This window comes from Ovis canadensis, chromosome 2 (genome assembly GCF_042477335.2).
Source record: "Ovis canadensis isolate MfBH-ARS-UI-01 breed Bighorn chromosome 2, ARS-UI_OviCan_v2, whole genome shotgun sequence".
NCBI classification, from domain to species: domain Eukaryota; kingdom Metazoa; phylum Chordata; class Mammalia; order Artiodactyla; family Bovidae; genus Ovis; species Ovis canadensis.
Genome location: NC_091246.1, coordinates 146,213,883 through 146,234,064, shown reverse-complemented (window position 1 = coordinate 146,234,064; position 20,182 = coordinate 146,213,883). Strand labels below are relative to the sequence as shown.

General features: G+C 40.0%; 1 protein-coding gene across 3 annotated transcripts in view; it reads left to right on the top strand.

The window, feature by feature from the left end:
* The window catches only part of CERS6 (ceramide synthase 6), a 349,400-nt gene that overhangs the window by 93,787 nt on the left and 235,431 nt on the right, over nucleotides 1–20,182 (top strand). For all 3 annotated transcript variants that reach the window (XM_069577322.1, XM_069577321.1, XM_069577320.1), the window contains exons 2-3: nucleotides 2,033–2,138; nucleotides 17,438–17,568. In XM_069577322.1, the coding sequence (XP_069433423.1) occupies nucleotides 2,033–2,138; nucleotides 17,438–17,568 (237 nt within the window). The remainder of the gene's footprint in view (nucleotides 1–2,032; nucleotides 2,139–17,437; nucleotides 17,569–20,182) is intronic.

The following is a 20,182-nucleotide window of genomic DNA, read 5'->3' as shown; positions in this document are numbered from 1 at the left end:
TCTTGACTCTCCTGCTGTCTGCCTGCACATTGTTGTGGGGTACACAGAGAAGGTCTGTTAGCTTGTCAGCAGCGCTCACCGCAATGATGGCAACATTAAAAGTACATTTGCAGAACATAGCCAGTGGATCAAATTTCTTGCCCCCTCCTGTGTGTGCCTGGCATTGTCATATTCACAGATAAAGTGATTGGCCTCTGCATTTAGACTCTTCACTCTTTAGAAGAAGAAAACAGATCATATTCTTGATCAAGGATGCTGATGCCAAATTCCAAAAGGAAATTTGAACACAGCTTTTCAGAATTTGTAGGAATTATGAAGACAAGAGAGGGCTGGGGAGAAATCCAACAGGGAAGAATAGAAGGAAACCATTAGAAGTGTTGATTTTGGCTTTTATACCTAGTTAGTTTTGCTATTTTACCTTTTTTAAAAACAATGAAAAACTCTCGCTGATCCCATGTCTTTCCACACCTCTCATTATGCCTTATGATGAAGAGGAAACCACGAAGCAGGAAACTTTAGGAAACAAGTGGTCACTGCCCATCCATTTTTATTTCTTTCCACATTCATAGCACCATGATTACTGTTTTTAGTGAAGACCCAGAGTTATTAAAAAAAAAAAATACTACACTTCTTTTACAAAGGTGAGGGCATAGGTAACATGTTTTTCATTCTAGCAAAGGTGGTTATTTTTCCTAACTTTGTTCCAGAGAGCCCAGTGAAAAAGGAATTAAATTGCATTTTCTGTGTATATCTTTACTGGTTTAGGCTTGCATGTACAGTATTCCATTTTTTTGCTTGAATACGTTTTTTCCCCTTCTACTTGAAATAGGACCCAGTGGGATATTATGAGGTACCATGTATGTAAACTTCATTAGTCCCTCTTTAAAGAAAAAAAAAAATTCCTCCCTTGTTTACTGTTCTTTAACTCATCCACTTTTTTTTTTTTTTTTTTGCCACACTATGTGGTGTGCTGGGTCTTAGTCCCCTGAACAGGGACTGAACCTGTGCTCCCTGCTTTGGGAGCTCAGAGTCTTAATCACTGGACCACCAGGGAATTACCCCCTGCCATTCACTATTATTAAAGAAACTTCATCTAAGATTTACTCATGGTCTGTTGTGTATATTAATCAGTTGCTTTTGGCAAACATTAAATGAATTTGGGTCATACTTTCATGTAATATTGTATTCTTTGCATTTATAGAAAATGTTAAATGTCACTATTGAAAAGGTGCATTGCACCCTATTTCTTGAACGTTTAGTTTAAAACAACTCTAATGCTTTTCTTTAAAAAAAAGTTTGAGAGACATCATCAGACCTTTGAGGCCCCATGTCCTCTGTCTGCATGCCTTCCGTGCCTCATTCACACTTTAAACACAGCCAGAAGTGCAGCTGAGACGTCCTGTTCTTGACCTAGTCATTTTCTTACGATAAAAATGGTGCAGCTGATGTTTATAATAATTTCAGACTTTTCAGCTTGGCTGGGACATCATGTTGTTTGACACCTTTCATGACTCCTTATGAGAAAGAAGCAAATAATCATAAAGTAAGGAATTTTAAGAAGTCATAAAAAAGTGGCACTGAACATAGCACACTTTGATCATAGAGACAACATGGGCCAGTTTTTGGACTGGGGTTGATCAAAAGCATACTCTGTTAGTTAACACTTTCTCAGTAAAAATATAACATGATTTGTAAGAAGAATATACATCATTTCAAAATCATAGTTTGTTTGCTTTTTGTATCTTATACCAGTATATTTCTCATTTGTAGTCTGTCTATCCAGTCAGTCTCATTAGAACTTACGTATTAGGAGGTTTAAATGTTTTTAAAAGATTTCTTTTTTTCATGTTACTGCTGAGGAATTAAAGGGGAAAAAAGTTAAATCTGCTTTATATAGGTCCTAATATATGAGTGTTGACAATGTCTACCCATAAAATCTTATCAACTCTTTATTGGGACAGCTGAGCAATGGTTACCTGATAACATTAAGAACAGCTATAGAGAGAATAACATGTTGTTTTTTTTTTTTTAGATTTGTAGCCAAACCATGTGCCATAGCCCTCAACATTCAGGCCAATGGACCACAGATTGCCCAGCCAAATGCCATTCTGGAAAAGGTCTTCACTGCAATTACAAAGGTATGATTGTCCTTTCCTGGGATATGAATTGTTACGACCACTATTCTTAGTCTGAAATCATTTAATTCCCTCTCTGTTGAGTTTGAGAACTAGCATTTGACTAGCCTCATGCTTGAAAGCCTGGAAAGCACACAGGCACTGTGACTAAACTGAGAAAGGGAGAAGCCAAACACACGTGGGCATGTTTGAGACCTGCGTGTTTACTCCCAAGTGTGTGCGAGAAGCTTGGCTGTGAAGCACAGTCTAGACTAGACAGGGAGGGCACTAATTCTATGCCTCAGTCTCACCTGACGTGGAGCAGCATGTATGTCTGACGGTGGGGTGGGACTTTGTGGAGGCGACTGGGGAGAGCTGAGGAACGATTACTGTAGCTGTGAGGAGAAGTGCCCATTTGCTTCTGGAGTTGTCCATATGTTCCAGCAGTTATGATACACAGGCCGACGTGAACAGAAGTGGGAACGATGGAGGGGAAAAAGAGCAGTAATATGAAGCCATGAAGAGCGAGGGTCCAGAGAGTTACAAAGTACAGATTCACTGTAAAGAAAATGGGGGAGGAGATGATCGCTCTGCTGAGAGTTAAAGTCCAAACCAGGGTGGAAAGAGGCGAGCGCGGGAGAGAGGGAGGATGTAGAGGAAAGATGGTCACCGACTGCCAGCTGGTCTCTCCTTCTGAACAAAAAGAGGAGGAAGAAGACGGAAGTCAGAAACCCTCAAGGTGAGGCCATGAAACTGCAAGTCACAGCATCCAAATAGCTTATTCTTACTGAAATCTCTCCTTCACTCTTTCATGGAAAAGAAAGGAGAAGCGTAACAGTCTGTGAGAAATACCGTGCGTTTGCGTATTAAATGGTCTGTTTTCCTGTCTTCATTTTTTCTGGGAGAATTTCTCAGGCTTCTAAGATGTGATTTGACCATGTTAAGCAAATTTTATTCCTTTTTTGGTATTTGTGTTGCTAACCATTTTTATTGGTTCTCTCTTGTTGTAAAATAATTAATTCAAATTTTCAAACATGTTTGTTTATTTTATGGTCTACATTTCTGCCAGGATTCTCTAGGGTTTTCCCCTCTATTCTTTTAAAAATGGTATTCTTCTCAGGAAAGAGAAAGAAAGCACACAATGTTTTTTATATCTCTGCTAAGAAGAAGAGTAGAGTGAGTGGGATTTTAGGAAGAAGAGTAGAATAAATGGAATTTTTGTTTTGTGGGATGATTTTAGACTGTCACTTTCTAACCTGAAGGGACTCGTGTGATAGAGTGTTTAAAGGAAGAAAATAGTAGGATGGAAATTGCATTTTTATTTATTAGTTTGTTGCAGCAAACACATTTCCCCCTCTAAAATAGCAGATGTGCAGGGAGTTATAAGGCCTTCCCAGGTGGCTCACGTAAAGAATCTGCTTGTCAATGCAGGAGTTATAGGAGATGCAAGTTTGATCCCTGGGTCAGGAAGATTTCCCGGAAGAGAAAAATGGCAGCCCTCTCTAGTATTCTTGCCTAAAAATTCCAATAAACAGAGGAGCCTGGCAGGCTACAGTCCATGGGGTCACAGAGAGTTGGGCACAACTCAGTGACTAAGCATACACACCCACAGGGAGTTAAAGGTTCATTTTTTCACATGTGATTACAACATATTTGTATTTACCTTGTGAACTACCCTAAATGCATAAAAATGAATTTTCTACCCAAATGTTATGCCTCCCTTTAGGAATCCTGCGGTAGATGTTTTATTTCCCTTGCCTTATGTTTATTATGGTTACTAGGGGATTTTTCTCTATAAAGGTAATGAAAGGATTTTGCAGCCAGGTTGACTGCTCTGGAGGATATTTGCTTCTAGCTAATTTTAATGATCATATTCTCTTGGTTTCCAAGGTGATTCTTTTGGAAATTTCTACATGATTAAAGCAGAAGCCTCAGGTTTTGAATTAAATGCAGCCAAGGCTGGAACTGTTTTTCCCTGAATTCTTTGTAGTTCGCCAGTGTTATCTGTGATATGAGAAAGGAACAGATCTGCTGACCAAAATACAAGCAGCAGGATTTGGAGTGTTTGAACAATGATTGTCCAGCATCCTGGCCTTGGCCATGGTTTCAGTTCATCTTTGAAGAAGGGCATGTTTATCATCTATCAAGTGTGAAGGGATATCCCCTAAGAACCCTTAAAATCTGTTGCATGCAGGACTGGCTACGTAATTTTTGGAGGCTCGTGCAGAACTAAAAATGCAGGGCCCTTTGTTCAAAAAGCACAAAAAGGTGCCATTAAAGGCATAAAAAGAGAAAGCCTTTTCTTTCTTGTGTAGTTTGTCTCTCTCTTGACCTGTCAGGATATTTTATTTGGTATTTAATGCCATGCCTCTTAGGCATACTCATGAGGCAAGTGAAAACCCTGACAGATACCCAGGAACCCCACCCTGTGTAATTTAGTGCACACACAGCCCACTAGCTGCTGAGTTCTGTCTCTTTCCAGCTCCTGGGCTAAATGTCTGTCCTTTTCAGGCCAGAGGGAGAAGTGGATACAGGCCTCTCCGCTTTCCATAGGCCCACTGTCCCAACCCATAGTGGACAGGAGACCTGCCAGTGTACTGCATTCTCTGCTCCAAGACATACTAGGTACCTGGATTGGAGGATTGGAGTGAGCAAGAGACTTATCCCCACCGAGTCACCCACTAAGTACCTTGGGATGCTGCTAGCCCAGGGTGCAGGTGGCTGAGACACCGTGGGGTGTGAACACCTAATCCCACCCCTTTCCATGTTTGCATCTAGGGCAGCAGTAGTCAGTCAGCAGGAGTGGGAAGGTGAAGCCTGGAAGCCCTGGGGAGCTAGAGGACAGGGAAGTAAGGTACCCAGCCTCATCTGGGGCAGTGACGGGACTGTGTGTGAGCCAAGACTCTGAACCCCTGACATATGCTTCCCTGTCCCAGTGGACTTCCTATACGAAACACCATCTCCTTAACACAATCATCAAGAACTTCAAGATGGCAACCTCAGAACTTTAAACCCCAAATGTGAGCCCTTCTGAGTCTGGATTCCTGTGTGAGTTCACTAGTCACATGCCCTGACTGAGCAGTTTTCATCTATGAAATTAGCTGATAAATGTGAAATGCTTCATGGTCTGGCTGTCTTTCCTGTTGAGGTAACATCTGCATGTCTTTTTCACTCTTTTTTTTTTCCCTCTGTAAATCTAAAATTTTGTAAATATCTCAGAGAACCTACCTCTGTTGTAAAATAATTGAAAGTATTGGTTTTTGAGCAGACTTGAATTGTGTATTAGAGCACTGGCTCTGCTGTTGCAGATATTATGCAATAAGCATAACATTAGCCTTATGGCTTTGGGCTGTAAGTCAGTTAGTAAGTGAGGGAGCTTTTATTTGGGCCTGGAGGTCTCCCCTTTAATTCACATTAAGAGCACCTGAGGTGTTAAATGTAGATTGCTGCATCTTATTCCTAGAGATTCTGATTCAGTAGATTTGTGATGGGGCTCAAATATCACCAATTATAAATTGTTAGACTCATTCAAATAAATGGCATGATTATTTTTCTTTAGCGAATATTTTGAGTTCATGTTTCTTAACTGATTATATCCAGAGTTATCTGAATGAGATAGATATAAATTAATCAATCATTTTATCTATTTATTTATATATCTTTCTAGCTTTTGGCATATATCTGTGATCGTAACAGCCTCATTTTCTCATCAAAGCAATTATTGAACCATTAAGGGTAAAATATATTTGTCAGCTCTGAAACTAGGTTTTATGATCTAGAGAATTATGAGATTATCATATCGTAATCTGCTTTTGGTCTATTTACACTGTATTTTAAAAATTATATGCAGGTTTCTGATTAGTTTTTCCAGATTCTCCTCTTATGCCTATTTTTCTTTTTCTTTTCCATCCTTGTATGTTTGTGTTTATGGAAATTAACCTGGGTATTTCTGGTATAAAAATATTTATCTAAGTCAGAATTATTAATTTTTTTTCCTTGGGAGTCTTAAAAGAAGGAAAAGAACTATGGAGCAATTATAAAACATGACAATAAAAAATACACAAAAAAAGAAGGAAAATCTCACAATATTTATTTTTTTGGCAAACTAAGAGATATATATCTCCAGATTTCAAAATATATATAGAAAGGCTAAATAAAAACAGTTGGGGTTGGGCAGAAGCCAAGAAGGAGGATGTAAAAAGCATGAAGTGTGGATAGAGGACCCTGTGGGAATAGATTTCAGGAAAGCCAGCAAAAATGACATCTCCTAGAGGTAAAATCACTGCTGATGGTGACTGCAGCCATGAAATTAAAAGACGCTTATCCTTGGAAGCAAAGTTATGACCAACCTAGATAGCATATTCAAAAGCAGAGGCATTACTTTGCCGACTAAGGTCCGTCTAGTCAAGGCTGTGGTTTTTCCAGTAGTCATGTATGGCTGTGAGAGTTGGACTGTGAAGAAAGGTGAGCATCGAAGAATTGATGCTTTTGAACTGTGTTGTTGGAGAAGGCTCTTGAGAATCCCTTGGACTGCAAGGAGATCCAACCAGTCCGTTCTGAAGGAGACCAGCCCTGGGATTTCTTTGGAAGGAATGATGCTTAAGCTGAAACTCCAGTGCTTTGGCCACCTCATGCGAAGAGTTGACTCATTGGAAAAGACTGATGCTGGGAGGGATTGGGGGCAGGAGGAGAAGGGGATGACAGAGGATGAGATGGCTGGATGGCATCACTGACTCGATGGACTTGAGTCTGAGTGAACTCCGGGAGTTGGTGATGGACAGGGAAGCCTGGTGTGCTGTGATTCCTGGGGTCGCAGAGTTGGACATGACTGAGCGACTGAACTGAACTGAAAGGTAAAATCAAAATTCTATCCACTGTTTGCAACACTAGGTATAGCAACAAGGCTAGTAGGTGCCCTTCTAGACTCAGTTTAATTCAAAGAAGTGGAAGAGGTACACAGAAAACTACGGGTGGATGGCACATTTTCAGGAGGCAGTGTTCTTTGGAGGCAAGGGATAGGCTACCCACTCCAGTAATCTTGGGCTTCCCTGGGAGCTCAGACGGATAACAAGCCACCTGCAATGCAGGAAACTTGGGTTTGATCCCTGGATTGGGAAGATCTCCTGAAGAAGGGAATGGCTACCCACTCTAGAATTCTTGCCTGGAGATTTCCATGGACAGAGGAGCCTGGCAGGATACAGTTCTTGGGGTCACGATGAGTCAGACACACCTGAGCAACTTTCAGTTTCACTTTTCTAAACTACAGAAGTACCCTCCTTGCTCCCTATACTACCAGTAGCTGGTCAAGAAAATCCAACTCAGTCAATGATGGATAATAAAGAAGAAACACACAGAATCAAAGATAAGGAAAAGAATACGTAACATCAGTTACTAACAAAAATTGTCACTGCAACAAGAAGGCCACAGGGCAACTGAAAATTGCAATCAAATATTTTACCTTAGACTTTATTTTTTTTAATAAGCAATAACTCTGTTCAGGAAGACCATAAAAAATGAAATAGAAAACCTAAAGCAAAAAATAGTTGATCAACAAGAAGAGATGCAGTATGAGCTGGTTAGTTCAGGGGAAAAGTACTAAAACTATCACAGAAATGAAGACAAATTTGGAAAGAACACAGGAAACACTAAATGTTGCAGAAATCTCAGTGGGGAACATGGCAGATAGAAATAATAAGCTGAAATAAATGAAATGAAAAAGAGATAAAAATAATTAGATATATAGAGCAAGCAGATATAGCATCTATATAATTGGAGTCTCTTAAGGGAAAGTAGTCTACTTTTTTGTGACCCCATGGGCTGTGGCCTGCCAGGCTCTTCTGTCCATGAAATTTTCCAGGCAAGAATACTGGAGTGGGTAGCCATTCCCTTCTCCAGGGGATCTTCCTGACCCAGGGATCAAGCCTGGGTCTCCTGTATTGCAAGCAGGTTATTTACCATCTGAGCTACCAGGGAAGTGTGAGGAAAAACAAAGTAGAATAAATGTGGTAAGAAAATTTTCCTAAAATAAGTGGAGATTTATAATATGTTAATAAAATGCAGTAAAAATAGACCCAAGAAGGTTTACACCAGGACTTATTAAAATATTAGACTTGAAATATAAAAGAAATAATTCTTGGACAGCAAAGCATTACAAGCAAAAAAGCAAAAAAATTACATCATTTGTCTAGGGAAAAATATCCATATGACTTTGGTCATCCCTGTAGCAGTATTGTGTAGGACAACATTTTCCAGTATTTTCAAGGAAAATATGAAGTAAGACTTTTTATATTTAGGTAAATAGTTTTTACAGTGTAAAGGCTAAAGACAAACATATTGAATTTGCAAAAATTGAGAGGAATTGTTCCCATGAGTCCTTTTTTGAAGAAACTTTGTATTTGGAGAAGGGAATGGCAACTCACTCCAGTATTCTTGCCTGGAGAATTCCACGGACAGAGGAGCCTGGCGAGCTACAGTCTATGGGGTCTCAAAGAGTCAGACATGACTGAGTGACTAACACTTGTAAGTATTAATTTCAGCTGACCAAGAGATTGTTGGGAATATTGATGAGTTTTGAATACATTTAAACTGTAGAGCTGAGATAGAAATGTGAGGATTAGGATGACAGAACAGAATGTAAACATTATATGCTCTCACAATGTAGAAATGATACATCTCACAATAACTGAGTTGAAAAAGGGAAGGAAGTGGGAAGTAGAGCAAGTTCATTAACTGCATAAGCTCTAATAGCTGGGAGTCAAAGCTTATCAGTTTAAGCAGCCAAATTGAGTAATAGAAGAATGAGCGTATTAAATAGTACATGAGTAAACTCTGAGAGAGAAAATTACTGACTAATATTAGGTGAAGAAGGGAGAAGAAATATGCTAGTTTTAAATATTGTTCATTTGGAGTTTTTATTGACTGGAAACAGAAGAAGAGTCCTATGGTTATGTGGATTACCAGTAGAATAAAAATTACACACACAAAGAAAGGGACGTCAGCCATATTGGATTTGATAAAATTTAAAAAATTAAACTATGATAACAGAAAACACAATTAATGTGAAATAAGTATAAATAAGTGCTTCCTAGTGCCTCAGTGGTAAAGAATCCACCTACCAATGCAGGAGGCATGAGTTCGATTCCTGGGTTGGGAAGATCCCCTGGAGAAGGAAACAGCAACCCACTCCAGTATTCTTGCCTGGAGAATCCCCATGGACAGAGGAGCCTGGTGGGTTATAGTCCATGGGGTCACAAAAGAGTCTGATAAGACTTAGTGACTAACAATAACAACAAAGTATAAACTTTTATCAATGAATATAAGTGGGTTTACCTCATCTAATAAAAATAATTCAGATTTAGGTCACATAGCTTATGAAATTTACCTTTAAAGTGACTATAGACATTGAAAATAAAAGGATGAGTAAAGGTTTATAGACAAATATAAATAAGAGAGTAGGGTATCTGTTTTTATTTAAAGAAAGAGTTCTGGACCAAAAGGTTGAAATGAAATGAAATATTGGCTTTTTATTGCCAAAGGATACAATTCACAATGAAATTTAAATGGTTATGAATATACATGCATTAAATATGAGTGTATCCATATACTTATAGAAAAGAACAAAAGAAAAACTTATTTAATAGTAAAAAATTTTAATTTTACATCTGGGTCATGACAGGTCAAAATATGAAACAGAACATATAAAATAAAAAACAATATAGCAACTAATTCTAAAAAGCATAATGAGGATGATTAAAGGAGTACATTTAGAACCCTGTATTCTGAATGTAGAGACTATACTATCTTTTCAAGAACATGTTAAATATTTTTAAAAATTAACCTTTACTTATATAAAAATGGAGACAAATTTCTAAAATAAGCACAATTTACTAATACTAGAAATCAGCAAAGCCCTTGTTTTCTTAATTAACTTTTGTGTAAAAATAAAATTTTAGAATATTTAGGAAACAGTGATGAAAGTACTACTTATGTACTATGCCAAAGTAGTACTCATATGAAAACTCATATTCATATATATATACATATATTGTACATATATATAAAACCACTTGCTTAAACATTGGAAAAAGAACAACAAACTGAAGGCAAACAGAAGGAAGAAATTAATAAAGATAAACATAGAAATTGAGTTAGCAAAACTATAGTATGGAAAATTAATCCAGAATTACCTGTCTGTTTAATTTTTTAAAACCAGTCAGCTAACATTTGTGTCCGTGAGTCTGAGTGAACTCCGGGAGTTGGTGATGGACAGGGAGGCCTGGCGTGCTGTGATTCATGGGGTCGCAAAGAGTCGGACACGACTGAGCGACTGAACTGAACTGAACTGATATGATATGTGTATATGTGTCAAAGCTATGGTTTTTCCAGTAATGTATGGATGTGAGAGTTGGACTATTAAAAAAGCTAAGCACCGAAGAATCATGCTTTTATTTTTTTATTTTTTTAGTTTTTTATTTTTTAAATTTTAAAATCTTTAATTCTTACATGCGTTCCCAAACATGAACCCCCCTCCCACCTCCCTCCCCACAACATCTCTCTAGGTCATCCCCATGCACCAGCCCCAAGCATGCTGCACCCTGCGTCAGACATAGACTGGCGATTCAATTCTTACATGATAGTATACATGTTAGAATTCCCATTCTCCCAAATCATCCCACCCTCTCCCTCTCCCTCTGAGTCCAAAAGTCCGTTATACACATCTGTGTCTTTTTTCCTGTCTTGCATACAGGGTCGTCATTGCCATCTTCCTAAATACCATATATATGTGTTAGTATACTGTATTGGTGTTTTTCTTTCTGGCTTACTTCACTCTGTATAATTGGCTCCAGTTTCATCCATCTCATCAGAACTGATTCAAATGAATTCTTTTTAACGGCTGAGTAATACTCCATTGTGTATATGTACCAAAGCTTTCTTATCCATTCATCTGCTGATGGACATCTAGGTTGTTTCCATGTCCTGGCTATTATAAACAGTGCTGCGATGAACATTGGGGTACATGTGTCTCTTTCAATTCTGGTTTCCTCGGTGTGTATGCCCAGAAGTGGGATTGCTGGGTCATAAGGTAGTTCTATTTGCAATTTTTTAAGGAATCTCCACACCGTTCTCCACAGTGGCTGTACTAGTTTGCATTCCCACCAACAGTGTAGGAGGGTTCCCTTTTCTCCACACCCTCTCCAGCATTTATTGCTTGCAGATTTTTGGATCGCAGACATTCTGACTGGTGTGAAGTGGTACCTCATTGTGGTTTTGATTTGCATTTCTCTAATAATGAGTGATGTTGAGCATCTTTTCATGTGTTTGTTAGCCATCCGTATGTCCTCTTTGGAGAAATGTCTATTTAGTTCTTTGGCCCATTTTTTGATTGGGTCATTTATTTTTCTGGAATTGAGCTGCATAAGTTGCTTGTATATTTTTGAGATTAGTTGTTTGTCAGTTGCTTCATTTGCTATTATTTTCTCCCATTCAGAAGGCTGTCTTTTCACCTTGCTTATATTTTCCTTTGTTGTGCAGAAGCTTTTAATTTTAATTAGATCCTATTTGTTTATTTTTGCTTTTTTTCCAGCATTCTGGGAGGTGGATCATAGAGGATCCTGCTGTGATTTATGTCTGAGAGTGTTTTGCCTATGTTCTCCTCTAGGAGTTTTATAGTTTCTGATCTTACATTTAGATCTTTAATCCATTTTGAGTTTATTTTTGTGTATGGTGTTAGAAAGTGATCTAGTTTCATTCTTTTACAAGTGGTTGACCAGTTTTCCCAGCACCACTTGTTAAAGAGATTGTCTTTACTCCATTGTATATTCTTGCCTCCTTTGTCAAGGATAAGGTGTCCATATGTGTGTGGATTTATCTCTGGGTTTTCTATTTTGTTCCATTGATCTATATGTCTGTCTTTGTGCCAGTACCATACTGTCTTGATGACTGTGGCTTTGTAGTAGAGCCTGAAGTCAGGCAAGTTGAGAATCATGCTTTTAAACTGTGGTGTTGGAGAAGACTCTTGAGAGTCCCTTGGACTGCAAGGAGATCCAACCAGTCCATTCTGAAGGAGATCAGCCCTGGGATTGCTTTGGAGGGAATGATGCTGAAGCTGAAACTCCAGTACTTTGGCCACCTCATGCAAAGCGTTGACTCACTGGAAAAGACTCTGATGCTGGGAGGGATTGGGGGCAGGAGGAAAAGGGGACAACAGAGGATGAGATGGTTGGATGGCATCACCGACACAATGGACATGAGTTTGAGTAAACTCTGGGAGTTGGTGTTGGATAGGGAGGCCTGGTGTACTGCAGTCCATGGGGTTGCAAAGAGTTGGACATGACTGAGCGACTGAACTGAACTGATATGTGTATAAAATAACCCACGACAATGTTATTTATTGCAGCATTGTGTATAGTAGTGGAAGTGTGGAAGCTACCTGAGTGGGCATTAGTAGTGGAGTGGATAAGTAAATTGTGGCATGTCCATATAGTTCTACAAAAGGAGGGTGTTCCTAATACTGTGATATGGAAATATTCCAACATATATTGTAAAGTGAAAAACCCAAAGTCCAAAATAATACAACAACTTTGTGTGAAGGTGTGAGGGGGTGGATACAAGAAGGCATATCCAACTTTGCTTATATTCGATAAGATAACTTTAAGAAGAAATTGAATAGCCCATTACCTGGTAAGAAGGGGAGAGTAGGAACTGAGAGAATAGGTACAAATTGGAAGGTGAAATTTGGGATAATTTTTATTTTGTGAACCATATGAATGGTTTACCAATTCAATAGACTTAGAAAATGAATGAAAACTAAAAATGAATTCCTTTAAGAAAATAGTAGAGCCAGGGTATTCTTATTGTCAGTTCAGTTCTCTTCAGTTCAGTCGCTCAGTTGTGTCCAACTCTTTGTGACCCCATGAATCGCAGCACGCCAGGCCTCCCTGTCCATCACCATCTCCCGGAGTTCACTCAGACTCACGTCCATCGACGTGATGTCATCCAGCCATTTCATCTTCTGTCGTCCCCTGCCCCCAACCCCTCCCAGCATCAGAGTCTTTTCCAATGAGTCAACTCTTTGCATGAGGTGGCCAAAGTACTGGAGTTTCAGCTTTAACATCATTCCTTCCAAAGAACACCCAGGGCTGATCTCCTTCAGAATGGACTGGTTGGATCTCCTTGCAGTCCAAGGGACTCTCAAGAGTGTACTCCAACACCACAGTTCAAAAGCATCGATTCTTTGGCGCTCAGCCTTCTTCACAGTCCAACTCTCACATCCATACAGGACCACAGGAAAAACCATAACCTGGACTAGACGGATCTTAGTCAGCAAAGTAATGTCTCTGCTTTTGAATATGCTATCTAGGTTGGTCATAACTTTTCTTCCAAGGAGTAAGCATCTTTTAATTTCATGGCTGCAGTCACCATCTGCAGTGATTTTGGAGCCCCCAAAAATAAAGTCTGACGCTGTTTCCACTGTTTCCCCATCTATTTCCCATGAAGTGATGGGACCCGATGCCATGATCTTCGTTTTCTGAATGTTGAGCTTTAAGCCAACTTTTTCACTCTCCTCTTTCACTTTCATCAAGAGGCTTTTTAGTTCCTCTTCACTTTCTGCCATAAGGGTGGTGTCATCTGCATATCTGAGTTTATTGATATTTCTCCCAGCAATCTTGATTCCAGCTTGTGTTTCTTCCAGTCCAGCGTTTCTCATGATGTACTCTGCATAGAAGTTAAATAAGCAGGGTGACAATATACAACCTTGACGTACTCCTTTACCTATTTGGAACCAGTCTGTTGTTCCATGTCCAGTTCTAACTGTTGCTTCCTGGCCTGCATACAGATTTCTCAAGAGGCAGTTCAGGTGGTCTGGTATTCCCATGTCTTTCAGAATTTTCCACAGTTTATTGTGATCCACACAGTCAAAGGCTTTGGCATAGTCAATCAAGCAGAAATAGATGTTTTTCTGGAACTCTCTTGCTTTTTCCATGATCCAGCGGATGTTGGCAATTTGATCTCTGGTTCCTCTGCCTTTTCTAAAACCAGCTTGAACATCAGGGAGTTCACGGTTCACATATTGCTGAAGCCTGGCTTGGAGAATTTTGAGCATTACTTTACGAGCATGTGAGATGAGTGCAATTGTGTGGTAGTTTGAGCATTCTTTGGTATTGCCTTTCTTTGGGATTGGAATGAAAACTGACCTTTTCCAGTCCTGTGGCCACTGCTGAGTTTTCCAAATTTGCTGGCATATTGAGTGCAGCACTTTCACAGCATCATCTTTCAGGATTTGAAACAGCTCCACTGGAATTCCATCACCTCCACTAGCTTTGTTCGTAGTGATGCTTTCTAAGGCCCACTTGACTTCACATTCCAAGATGTCTGGCTCTAGATTAGTGATCACATCATCATGATTATCTGGGTCATGAAGATCTTTTTCGTACAGTTCTTCCATGTATTCTTGCCACCTCTTCTTAATATCTTCTTCTTCTGTTAGGTCCATACCATTTATGTCCTTTATCGAGCCCATCTCTGCATGAAATGTTCCCTTGGTATCTCTAATTTTCTTGAAGAGATCTCTAGTCTTTCCCATTCTGTTGTTTTCCTCTATTTCTTTGCATTGATTGCTGAAGAAGGCTTTCTTATCTCTTCTTGCTAGTCTTTGGAACTCTGCATTCAGCTGCTTGTATCTTTCCTTTTCTCCTTTGCTTTTCGCTTCTCTTCTTTTCACAGCTATTTGTAAGGCATCCCCAGACAGCCATTTTGCTTTTTTGCATTTCTTTTCCATGGGGATGATCTTGATCCCTGTCTCCTGTACAATGTCACGTGCCTCATTCCATAGTTCATCAGGCACTCTGTCTATCAGATCTAGGCTCTTAAATCTATTTCTCACTTCCACTGTATAATCATAATGGATTTGATTTAGGTCATACCTGAATGGTCTAGCGGTTTTCCCTACTTTCTTCAATTTAAGTCTGAATTCGGCAATAAGGAGTTCATGATCTGAGCCACAGTCAGCTCCTGGTCTTGTTTTTATTGACTGTATAGAGCTTCTCTATCTTTGGCTGCAAAGAATATAATCAGTCTGATTTCGGTGTTGACCATCTGGTGATGTCCATGTGTAGAGTCTTCTCTTGTATTGTTGGAAGAGGGTGTTTGCTATGACCAGTGCATTTTCTTGGCAAAACTCTATTAGTTTTTGCCCTGCTTCATTCTGCATTCCAAGGCCAAATTTGCCTGTTACTCCAGGTGTTTCTTGACTTCCTACTTTTGCATTCCAGTCCCCTATAATGAAAAGGACATCTTTTTTGGGTGTTAGTTCTAAAAGGTCTTGTAGGTCTTCATAAAACCGTTCAACTTCAGTTGTTCCGCGTTACTGGTTGAGGCATAGACTTGGATTACTGTGATATTGACTGGTTTGCCTTGGAGACAAACAGAGATCATTCTGTCGTTTTTGAGATTGCATCCAAGTACTGCATTTTGGACTCTTTTGTTGACCATGATGGCTACTCCATTTCTTCTGAGGGATTCCTGCCCGTAGGAGTAGATATAATGGTCATCTGAGTTAAATTCACCCATTCCAGTCCATTTTAGTTCACTGATTCCTAGAATGTCGATGTTCACCCTTGCCATCTCTTGTTGACCACTTCCAATTTGCCTTGATTCATGGACCTGACATTCCAGGTTCCTATGCAATATTACTCTTTACAGCATTGGACCTTGCTTCTATCACCAGTCACATCCACAACTGGGTATTGTTTTTGCCTTGGCTCCATCCCTTCATTCTTTCTGGAGTTATTATTGTAGGCTGTGCATTTTCTCTCTATCATATTTTTAAATTGAGAGACAGAGGAGAGTATAGCCAGGTATTCTTCTAAGAAAAATACCACAGGGTACATGCTTTACTGAAAGTTAGCAAATAACTTTCACAGACTCAAGCTCAGCACATTTTATAACCTCAGTCATAAGACTAAGGCCATTTGCTGTGTTTCCTGTGTGTCTGACACCTTGAATTTCTTGAGAGGCTTTAAAAAGGTGTCGCATGTACCTTCCACCCTTAGGACTTGAAAGCTGTCAGCCTGTCTTCCCCTACCCCATTTGTGGTTCTGTCTTCTGATTATTAACATCTCCTTAATTATAAAGCAATGGTAGAAGAAATAAAGAAGTAGAACTAACTCAGTTTAGTTTTGTTGTATGACAGGTCACCCTCATGTAATTGTTGGCAGGACGCAGAAGAGAGGAGGGACAGAACTAATATGTACTGAGATTTGCATACATTTTTGCATTTGGTCCTCAGCACTGTTTAGGTGGATAAGTAATCTTCCTTTGAACAGGTGAGGAAACTGAGGCTCAGAAAGTTCATCAGAACAAGAACTGAACCTATGTCTGTCATCTCCTAATTTTTAGAAATGGGAACGAGAAACAGAGTAATATTATTATTGTTCAGTCGCTCAGTCGACTCTTTGCAATCCCATGCACGATAGCCCACCAGGCTTCTCTGTCCATGGGGATTCCCCAGCAAGAATACTGGAGTGGGTTGCCATGCCCTGCTCCAGGGGATCTTCCCTATCCAGGGATTGAACTGGGGTCTCATACGTTGCAGGCAGATTCTTTACCAGCTGAGCTACCAGGGAAGCCCTCCTGGAATCTGCTCAAACTCAAGTCCACTGAGTCAATGATGCTATTATATGGTTCTCTTTCTACTTCACCAAGTTTGCATTTTCAGGTAATGCATAGTCATTGTAAAAAATCTGATGGAGTTCTAGTCAAAAGGAAGACCAAGAAAAGAATAGTCAAAATGAATGTATAAAGAAGTGAAGACGGGAAATTGAAGAGGAAGAGAGAGAAAACATGTCTTTTAAGTGGAATTGGTACTTTAGGCTAAAATGGCATATTTGGGGATTAGTCCAGGCTTTTTGTCTGTCCTACATTGTTTTGATATTTGATAATTGGCACAGTATTTTCTCCTGGGAAAGTGAAATATTTGAATGAGGTCTTTTGGCCAACTCACCTTTACTTAACTCCTTTCCTGGTAGCTTGGTGGAGCTGGCTTAGCCAGTTGGCCATTTCACTAAGTCTTTGTTGCTGATAAGAAGTACAAGCACTAGAGTGAGATTTGTATTTTCAGTGTTGTTTCATAATGAGCGGCTTTTCTTGTCCTAAGTGGTTGTCTTTGTTCATGCTGCTGATGGAAGGCCTTGGTCCTCAGTATTCAATATAGCCAGCTAAGTAGTGGATAGAAAATACAGGGAAAACAGTTATCTCCAGTATAGACCAGGGCAGATCTGTTTATAGTGAAGATGAAAATGTTTTCCTGGTACCTTGTTTCATAGCATCCTGATGAAAAGAGATTGGAGGGCCTCTCCAAGCAGCTGGACTGGGATGTTCGCAGCATTCAACGCTGGTTCCGACAAAGACGCAACCAGGAGAAACCAAGCACGCTGAAGAGGTTCTGCGAGAGCATGTGAGTTGCTCTTTATTTTTTTGAAAGAAAAACCTGTTTAACTTATTCATTCCATCCTTGAGGTGAAAAATAATGGCTTGGTGCAGGCTTCAGCAGGACCCGCCCCCGCTCACGCCGCCGCCGCCGCCGCCCCAGCCCCAGCCGCCAAAAGCATGCCTTCTGGTGGGAAAAAGTAGTCCCTGAAAAACTGGGGGATAGTAGTTTGTCAGAATTTGTGATTTCTACATCTGATGCAGTAAATGAAGTTTGCTTCCTAGTGGAGTTTCAACACAGCAGGCAGATTACAAGGCCTACAGTGGTATTTTCAGTCAACTACCTTTGAAATGCAGCACAAAAAGCCATTACTTTTATATTTTGCATTTTAATAGAGGGGACTTTTATTGTTACGATGTACTTTCCACTGATAAAAGCTGAGATACTAGGATATATTATCAGAAGGTCATGATAATGTCCTGTCTTCCTGGAGTTTTAAGAAATGGCTATATTATATTCTTTGGTGAGTTCAATGAAGCATTGCTTGAAGTGTGGGGTAGAATGAAAGTCTCTTCCATTTCTGAAATGTGAACTTTTTGATGTGTAAATTAGAAGTCAATAAAGCTGTTAAAAATAGTAAAAGGCCTGCAGAGAACTCTTTGAGCACAGTGTTATTTTGAACTAGTAACACTCAAAATCCACATCTGTAGAAAAGTTAGAGAAAAAAAATATTGAAGCATCAAGCACATCCCCAACAAAGGCAAGATTCTGCCCCGAGACTGGTTGCTCTACGTGGTCTTCATCCTTTGAGATGAGACTGCCTTTGTCTAACAGTGCTTTTCTTTGGGAGCTTTTTCCTGATACCTGGTCCCTTAAACAATAATGCTGTCAGTATAGATCTTTCCTTTTGGGGTCAAAGTTACATATTCAAGTTTAGCTTTTAATTATGCTGAAAAAAGTATGTTAACAATTGCAATCTAAAGCTTAGAGGGAAATGTAATTTTATGGGATAAATGAATGAGAGGGAGAATAATATCATAAATCCTCAGGCTGGACAAATATGGGAAACATAAACAGGGTCTTCAGAAGGTCAGAATATTTATAAAATCTGGACAAACAACCTAGCAGATAGAATATGCAAAGCCCTTCCTATAATTGAACTAGTGGCAGTTTATGGAAGAAGGATTTACGGATCTGGGCTCCTGATCAAAAGCCAGAATAGCTTCCTGGTCTGTTTGTACCACATGCACAAAGGGCCTGGGCTCCATTTCTGAGCAGCAGGTCTGAGTAGAGGTGAAGAGGGCTTCTGAGGTGGTGCTAGTGGTGAAGAATTGCCTGCCAATGCAGGAGATGCAAGAGACACCGGTTTGATCCCTGGGTCGGGATTGTCCCCTGGAGTAGGAAATGGCAACCCACTCCAGAAAATTCCATGGGTAGAGAACCCTGGTGCGCTACAGTCCACGGGGTTGCAAAGAGTCAGACACGATTGAGCACCCACACATACAGGGTCTAGGCACATGCCCATGGGGTGAAATTCGTGCCATCTTCCTTTCCTTCAAATTCTTTGGGGACTCAGTGCAATCCCTTTCCATTCTATAGAGTCAACACCACTTTCTGTGCCAGGATCACAGGAATCAATCACCTGGATCTTGTTAAAATGCATCTGATTCAGTTGCTCAGCCTGGGATAGCAGCCAAAATTGAATATTTAACAAGTTCCCAGGTGATTCCACTGGTCCATTGACCACATTTTGAATAGCAAGGCTAAGCAGTGTACCAGTGTCTTCTTCCTGAATTCAGCTCGTTTTTATCTGCATACCACAATTACCTGGATGTTCATAGTTATAATCAGTTAAAACTTTTTAAATGATTACTAGAGACTTGGTAATGTGAAAACACAGTACGGGTGGGTGGTGCATACAGTACTGATTAGGATCTCCTCCCTCAAGAAGCTTCATATGGTAGTGTCACAGGAATATCTAAGTATGTGTGGATCCATTATAGACACTAAGAGATAAATGTGTATGTGTTCTATATGGTTGGTATGGACAGCCAGTAAAGACTAAAGGAGAAAGATCAGCTATGGGTTAGGGCATAAATCAGGGTTCCTGGGACTAGAACAGTCTGTACCAGTGGCCTTGACCTCTCCTTTGCTGAACTTTGCTTTGAAACTCTCTTCTTTCTTGACTTCTGAGTGGCCACCAGGTTTTTACTCTTGGCTTTCCAAGGGCCTCTGTTCACACCATTTGTTCTGCATTTTCACTGGGTCCTTAAAGGGCTACTTCTCCAGATTTGACCTTTATTTTTCTCATTCTACTTCGCTCCCTTCATCAGCATCTTCCAAAGTTATCTGTCCAGTGTAGAGGTTTCTTCTGCAACATCATTCTGCTGTCTCTCACTGGAAACTCTGATTAGCTTTCATGTCTGACTTCCCTCTTTCTCTAATTGTTTGTATGCCTCCGTTCTGTTACAGCTGGAAACTCAACCCAATTAGCCACTCCCATTAGTTCCATTCAGTTCAGTTCAGTTCAGTCGCTCAGTCGTGTCCGACCCTTTGCGACCCCGTGAATCGCAGCACGCCAGGCCTCCCTGTCCATCACCAACTCCCGGAGTTCACTCAGACTCACATCCATCGAGTCAGT